The sequence below is a fragment of the Kogia breviceps genome, chromosome 12 (genome assembly GCF_026419965.1).
Source record: "Kogia breviceps isolate mKogBre1 chromosome 12, mKogBre1 haplotype 1, whole genome shotgun sequence".
Classification (NCBI taxonomy): Eukaryota; Metazoa; Chordata; class Mammalia; order Artiodactyla; family Physeteridae; genus Kogia; species Kogia breviceps.
In genome coordinates, this window is record NC_081321.1 from 94,263,400 (window position 1) to 94,271,267 (window position 7,868).

The window sequence follows — 7,868 nt, forward strand, 5'->3', positions numbered from 1 at the left end:
CTGTCTTCCCATCTGTAAAGTGGGGAGATTGGATTTGCTGTGGGGTGTGTCACAAACGCAGATGGCCATGGGGCAGGCAGGATGTTAGAAGGCGTGAGTGGACCGGGTGGCATGTGCACACCGTCCTAAAAGGGTTCCCTCTGCCCGGCCTCTGTTCTGAGCAGTATTGGGGACCCACAGAGGCCAGGTCTTCCTGTTCTCCCAGGGAGCCCAGAAGTCTGAATTTCTATGAGAAATCTGATCTTTATGTGTTAGCAATTTGTTCAAGTTTAAAAAAATATATTGTGTGGGTCCAAAAAAGCATGTCTCTGGGCCCCACTGGCCAGAGGTCACCCCTTTGCAGGCTCTAGACCGAGTGGTCTTGAGCACCCATCAGCATGACAGCAAGGCTGGTCCTTCTTTCCCACTGGTTCCAGGTCCTCTCGATTTATTTCTTCTTCTCTCGTCTCCCTCCTGCATATATATCTGGGGTTATATAGGCTCCGTTCCGCCATCCCAGGGGTTCTCGCCTCCCCTCTGACAGTGCCCCCTGGCCCACAGCCCCCTTCCCTCCAGACCTTCCAGCTGTCCTGACCCCTCCTGTGAAGCCTTGCTGCAGCCAGCCTTCCCTGTCCCCCCTGCCCTCCTGGGCCTGTCCTAGACTTCTTCCTTGTTTGTGGGTTCCTGGCTATCCCTTTTCTCTTGGGGGCGGGGCTTGCAGAGGAGGAGTGGGTGATTGGACACCAGGACTTCCAGGGGTGGGTCTGAAAGCCTGACTGACAGGTGCCCACCAGCCCACTGAAGTCAGCCTCCCCGCTGGCACCTCTGCCTCTCCCTGTTCTTCCCCACTGGCCTCACCCCTGCTCTCTCCTGGCAGAGCCTGACCGCAGCCTTGGCCGTGCGGAGATTCAAGGACCTTACCTTCCAGGAGGAATACAGCACGCTGTTTCCCACCTCAGCACAGCCATAGGCTTGCCCGGCTTCCAGAAGCAGGGAGCCCTAATCATGCCCAGTGGCAAGGTTGGGGGACAGCCCACTTCCTGGACCGGCCAAGATGCCAGGGCGTGCAGGGTGGTGGAAAGCTGGCTAGAGGGGCCAGTTAAGGCTCACCATCCGCTCATTGCCTCCTTTGTTTATTCTTCATGTGTCTGTTCATTCAGTAAACATTTATTGAGCAACTGTTCTGTGCCTAGTGATGAATCAGATGTGGTCCCTGGCCCCAGGAGCCCACAGCCTGGGGAGGGGAAGACCGACAAACCAAAGCCTCCCCCAGATGTACTGCACAGGCTGTAGAAGGGCTGGAGGTGGCTCCGCACATGGGCTGTCAGGGTGCCGAGCTGGGGGCTGAGAGCCCGTCCCATGGCTGCAATGTGAAGGCCGATTTTCCAGTCCCCACGGAGGCTGGCTGCCAAGGGGGCTCTGGCCCAGGACATCAGAGGACTCATGGTCTGGCTCTGCTCTCATGTGCTTTGTGACCCTGGGCAAACCTGTGCACCTCTCTGAGCCTCAGTCTACTTCCCTGGACTGAGGAGTGATGATGGACCAACCTCTCAGGGCTGTTGCAGAGATGAAACAAAGCTTGGCACAGGGCTTGGCACAGAGATGCTCAATAAATGTAGGTTCTTTTGTTCATTCATTCATTCATTCATTCATTCTCTCCGAGGAGTCAAGGGCACCTTCATAATCTCTACTTTGGGAGTGATTCCCGTGTGGTGAATCCCTGTTCTTCCAAAGGACCTTGGCCCCCATTTCTACACAGGTTCCCTCTGCTGCCCTGGAGTACAAACTGGCCCCCAGGGCAAAGCACTGCACGGTGGAAATGCCACAGAGAGTGCGCTTGCTCTGAAGAAGCAGGGCCAGGTGGGCCACCAGGTCCCTGGGCTCTGAACAGAACTCCCAGCCCCACCTATGCACCCCGGTCCAGCAGGGGCCCACGCCCCTCCATGGCTCCTGTCTGTGGCCCTTTGAACTGGCTGGCTAAGGGAGGCCTTGACTCAGTGGGGATGGAGGAGTGACCACAGATATAGCACTAGGTGCCTGTAGCTAGAGGCCCCTTCCCGGAAGGGTCTGCAGAGGTCATCTGCTCCAGCCCTCTGCCTCCGTGCAGACACCAGTGGAAACAGGGAGCTGTGGGAGGACCAGGTCTGCAGAAGTTCCTCTCAGGGACTCATTCATTCATTCATTCATTCCCCGTGTGCTCTTGTGGGCTCACTGATGACTCAAGGGTGCTGACAATGTGGCCGGTACCCCAGGGGGGACTTTCCACCTCCCTGCTTCTCCAGGCTCCTGCATCCGAGCGCCCCCGCAGCCAGGACCTCGTACCAACATAGTGGAAAATACAGGAGGGCCACTCCTAACTTCCTCAGCCCACCTCCTTGAGGCCTGGTCTGCCTTTCCCAGGCCCCTGGCCCTTTGCCCCCTGCCTCTCACCCACTGACCCTTTTGGGTTCCTGGTTGACTTCGTGCCTTGTCAGCAGCCTGATCAAAAGGAAGGAGGTGGGGAGGGCTGTGGCTGGGAAGGGGCAGGACCCCTGTGTTCAGGTCTGGGTTCTGGCACTGGCTGCCATGAGGCCACCCTTTTCTAGGCCTCAGTCTTCCCAGCCCCAAAACAAGGGTATGTAGAACATTAGCATTTTCCCATCACAGGCAGATTACCTGGATTGGGAAGGTCTCTGGAGAAGGCTTTCAGTGTAAACCTATAAGCAGTGTCGTTTAATGACAGATTTAATTTATTCCCTAGCTTGGTGTGATCAGTGTCATTGTCCTTAATAACAATGTAACTGCTTTTACTGGAAAAGAATTTCCCGCCTATGCATTTATGCAGTAGACAAGTCTTTCCCAACTAGGTCCTATGAAAAAAGGACTTCAGTGGTTGCATAAGGTTGGCAAATGTTGCTTGCCGTAGTTTTCCCCTTGGGGATCCCAGCATACATTAGTCAAAGCTCTGACAAGTCCTATAGTCTTCTATTTAACTCAGTTTCCCAAACTTGTTTGGTGAAGCATTTCAGTTAGAGTTAGGTTCAGCGACAAATGACAGAAATCACAAATGACAGTGGTTTAAACAAAGTCTAAGTCTGGGAAGACAGTCCAGGGCTGGCATAGTGGCTCCAGAAGTCTTTAATGACCCGGGCCTCATCCATCCCTACAATTTGGCTCATGGACCTCATGGTCCATTATGACAACTAGAGCGCCTGCTATCACACCTGCATTCCAGGCATCAGGTCAAAGGGTGGGACAAAGAACTTGGGGGTGACCCATTGGCTAGAACTTAGTCATATGGCTATGCCTAACTGCAAGAGAGACAGAATAGCTTTTAGGAGATGCCGACATTTCTGTGTCCCACCAAAAACTTTTTTCTCCATTCCATCTAACTCCCTAAGAACACATTTTGAGAAGGATGCTGTGGGCCTTGGGGGCATTTTAACACTCCAAAATGAAGATTCTAGAATTTTTGTTGACCCAGAGCGGCCTCTGGGATGAGGGGACGTAGGGCAGGTGATTTCCGAAGTTCTTTGTGGCTAGAGAATGTGGTGGTTCTGGGCTGGCTGCAAGGACAGCCCTCCTTCCTCCCCAGTCAAGCTTGGTTTCCTCTTCTGTGTTTTGAGGATATTTAACCCTCTATTGCCTGTGTCCTGTGGACTAACCTCTACTAATCCAGTGCTCTTGTCTGTCTCTCCCCTAACCATCCCCTCCCGCCTGTCCTTGTCCCCGCCGACCCCCGTCCCCAGGCGGGCCAGGCTGTGCTGGCCTTCCAGAGGTACCAGATTGGCGCAGACTCAGCCCTCTTCTCCCAGGACTACATGGACCCCAGCCAGGACACCAGCATGCCTTACGCCCCCTACGTGGAGCCCAGCACCGGGCCAGACCCCGCCGGCATGGGTGGCACCTACCAGCAGCCGGCCAGCGCCTTTGAGCCCGAGCCCCAGGGCTACCAGTCGCAGGGCTACTGAGCCACAGTGACCGCCTGCCCCCCGCCTGCCTGTGACCTGCCCCAGCTGCCCCCTGCTCCCTCCCTTCACACCCGGCCCCCTTCTCCCTCCCAGGCTGCCCTGCCCGGTCCCTCCAGGTGGTTCCACTGAGGTCCAGGGCAGCTCGGGTGGGATGGGGCAGTGAGGTGTTGGGGGGCGGGTATCCACATGTGTGTGCAGGTGTGTCCAGCAGGGCCCTGGGGTGTTTGCATTCATTCCTTGTGTCTTCGAGCGTTCGTTGAACACCTACTGTCTATCAGGCCTGTGCTTGGCATGAGTGCTGAAAGGCAAATGGTCCCTGGAAATGGGGAAGAGGAGATGTGGAGGAGGCCCTACTGGTACCAGAAGTAGGAATGGAGAGAGAGCTAGACCGGGAGGATGAAGGTTTGGCTGCAGGGTGTGAGCACCCACAGGACACTGGGGGCTGTCACCTGCTAGGAGTGCTACAACCGTTGGCCTATCTCCATTTTATGGCTGAGGAACTGAGGCGTGGAGAGGTCAAGGTCACTCGCCCAGGGTCACTCAGGCAGCCAGTGATAGAGATGGGGCCAAGCCCAGGCCCCCTGACTGCAGAGCACCTGCTGTCCCCTGGCCTCCCCACCATCCCCGCTCCCCGAGCTGGGGGCTCCACCGCTGAGTGCTACCGTCACTCTGGGAGGCCTTGGGGACCTCAGCCCATGAGACACCCTGATTCTGCTGCAAGCCGGGGGCCTGCTCTGCCCCGACTGTTCCGCCCAGTGGGACAGCCCTGCCTCCAGGCCCCTCTCCCCACATCCCGCCCGCCCCTCCCCTGGCCGCCTCCTAGGGCAGGAGAGCCAAGAGGGCGGGCCTGGCTCCCGTGTGCTGCTCCATGCTGCGCGTACCCCGCCAGGAGCTCCAGCACGCCTTGGTGGCCTCCCGACGACTGACCACTGTCCCTGCCTCTCGGAGGGGCTCGCTATGTCCCTGCCAGGGGCCGGGTGGACAAGGAGGCCCGCATGGGGAGCACGTCGCCCAAGGTTACAGTGAGTGAGCGGCAGGGCTGGGCTTGCTACCTGGTCTTCTTGGTCCCAGCTACCCAGCAGGTGCCCCATTCCCTGCCCTTGCGACCTCCCAGGAAACAGAACTGATCTGGGACACTGTGTCATCTTTCCTCATGCGGGGTCAGCCAGGGGCCCAGGGGCTGGGACAGCCAAGCCAAAGCCTTCCAGAAGGCCCGCCAAACGGCTGGTCTCCCTGTGGGAAGACAGGGGCTCTAGACCCAGCGAGGCCAGCCTGCAAGCTGCTGCCGTGGGACACACTGTCCTCAAGATGAACGGTGAGAGCCCCCGGGGCGCGGAAGGCTCCGGGAGGCCACAGGCTGTAGGGGAGAGGGTGGCAGGTGTCCTCAAAGGCACAGGGAGGGTTGTGGGGGACAGGGAGGGACTCTTACACAGCGTGGGCTCTCCACTGAGCCTTAGGGGTTGGGGAGGCCGTGAAGAGGGGAGAGGTGTGGGGAGACCTGGGGCGCAGCGTCCGCCAGCCAGTGCCTCGGGAAGCAGGGCACTGTGATTGCAGGTCGGCACGGTGCTGCGTGTTCCCACCGCCAGCCCCCACGAGAGCCCTAAGGGGCAGGTAATACTTGTTCACTTGCCCGTTGATTCGGCAGTTATGGGGCATCTGTGCTGGGAATACAGAGGGTGGGGTCCCTGCCCTCAAGGAGCTGACAGTCATCAGAGATGAGCTTTGAACTGACAGCTGTACCCAGGGTCCATCACAGGGGTGAGGTGCTATGCGAGTGCATGGCGGGCTGCGGCTCCCCAAGGAGGGGCCCTGAGGACGGGCAGCAGTTAGCTTGGCAATGAGGGAAGGAGAGGGAATTTCCTAGGCAGGGAAGTAGCGTCATCGTCCCCACTTAAGGGGAAACTGAGGCTCAGCACGTGAATTAGCAGTGGAGCGTGGATCAGGTCTGGTCAAGTCCTCCCAAGGGGCAGCGGTGACAGGAGAGGACCCCAGAGAGCCAAGGGACAGCTGCTTGTTGCTGACTTCAATTTTCCACATCTGGGGAAGGGGCTGTATCTATGGTTCTCTCCCCCTGGGTGGCCCAAGCGGGGACAGGATGGGGCTCTGGTATCTCTGCCAGCTTGAGCATCGGAACTGGTACCAGACCAGAGGTTTGCGAAAAAGGTCAGGGTTGGGAGTGGGGGTGTTTCTGGCAGAGAGAAGTTCTGTGCCCACGTAGGATTCTATGAGAAGTCCTCTCCCTCACCCACTCCCCACCAAAAACGTCGCTTGCTGATGGGCACCAGGAGACCCCAAGGTGCTGCCTATCTCTTCCCCTGGGCACCGACCAGCTGCTGCTGCTGCTGGGCTAGAGGGCAAGGTACCATCTAAACTTTACCCGGTCAGTGGGTGTTTATTACAGACTCTACCTGCCACCCCAGAATGGGAACATTTACAAGGCCCTGCCAGGATTGGGGGCTGCTGAATCATCTCACTCAGCATTCCCCACTAGTCCTGGGGTGCTGCCCAGACAGGGTCCCGTGGTCAGGCTGTGCTGCGGTGGGGGTGAGAAACAGAAGCAGAGATTTGGAGGGTGGGATTTGATTGAGACCCAGGGCTCCTGACTCCCCTACTGAGTGGTTGGTGGGGAAGCCCTGCTCCTTCTGTTGGCGGAGGACAGCCCCCTGGGGGCCCCAAGCTTAGAGCCTGTGCTCACAGGCCAGCGGTATCCCCTTTTCCCTCCCTGCTGCCCTCCTCTGCCTCTCTCTTGCTTCCACGCCCTTCCTTGGAGAAGGGCACCCCTGCAGTCCGACCTTGATGAGCTTGGGCTCCCTCCCATCAAGCACAAGAGAGGGCCAAGGAAAACTGGGTTCCACACAAGTTTAGAGCTGCAAGGACACTTAGGGGTGGTAGAGTCTGGGCCAGGAAGACAGTGACCTGTCCAAAGTCAAGCACAGAGCTAGAGGTTCGGGATCCAGGTCTCCTGCCTCTGAGTTGACACTGATCCTGTTCCATCACAGGCATCTGCCTGGATGTGGCTCCTGGACCACCTGGGTGTGTAACAATTGAGGGACTAACTCCCAGGGTACTGGCATCTGCTCCCCACTCCACCCTTCCCTGGTGGTTCTCGATCTTTGAAGACTGTTGGGGGTCCCAGGCTTCCCCCATGTAACCAAGAGCCCCCGTGTTACCCCTCGAGAGCCCCCAACCTTGGCCCAAGACCCCTTTGATTCTCTGAGGAGCACAAAGGGGGAGCACCCCTCCCAAGAGTTTGTGGGAGGATGGACTTGTCCACCCGTCTCCCAGCGCTGCCCCTTGGTGTGACGCTCACCATCCCCTGGTGCCCACAGCCCTTGTCAGGGTGCCCTGGCCCTTCCCGCAGCGTTACTGCCTGTGTATAGTATAAATATATATATTTTCTATATATAAGATGTATAATATAAGGCTCCACAAACATATCTCTGTGCGTGTGTGTGTGCAGTGAATGGCGGTCCCCATCCTGGGCCCCCACTCTGGACTCGCCCACCACCTGGTTAAGTCTCTCAAGAGTGAATCCAGTGGCCCCATGGCACCCTCCTTTATGACATCCGTCCATTTGTGGTGAACCAAGTGAAGGTGGTGACTTCTGGTGACATAGTAATAAAGTGAAGACTCCAAACCCACCAGTGGATTGCAGAGTGTCACAGTGTTTTTTTGTTCTTGGTGAGTGTGGCTTGGCATTTGCCCATCCCCTCCGTCTCCCCTGACCTGGAACATGCTTTATTTGTTCATTAATGTTTAGTGAAAAGTAAAGTCATTACAGATGAAGCCAGTGCCCCCCACCTTTACATGTGTGCGTGCACGCACACCCCATCGCCACTCCCTTTCCTGGTCCCTTCCCCAACCACCAGAGGCAGCCAAGATTAGCTTGGCCTCATTCCTTCCAGACCATTCCCATGCTCTTACATACACCTGTTTGCA

General features: G+C 57.4%; 1 protein-coding gene across 3 annotated transcripts in view; it reads left to right on the forward strand.

Moving 5' to 3' along the window:
* The window catches only part of SYNGR1 (synaptogyrin 1), a 29,424-nt gene extending 21,851 nt beyond the window's left edge, over positions 1-7,573 (forward strand). For 2 of the 3 annotated variants that reach the window (XM_059082436.2, XM_067010235.1), the window contains exon 4: positions 3,708-7,573. In XM_059082436.2, coding sequence (XP_058938419.1) covers positions 3,708-3,929 — 222 coding nt within the window. In that variant the 3' untranslated portion in view covers positions 3,930-7,573. Of the gene's footprint in view, positions 1-856; positions 1,158-3,707 lie in introns of those variants that run through there. The other variant, XM_059082437.2, reaches the window with a different exon arrangement.
* Positions 7,574-7,868: the final 295 nt, after the last annotated feature.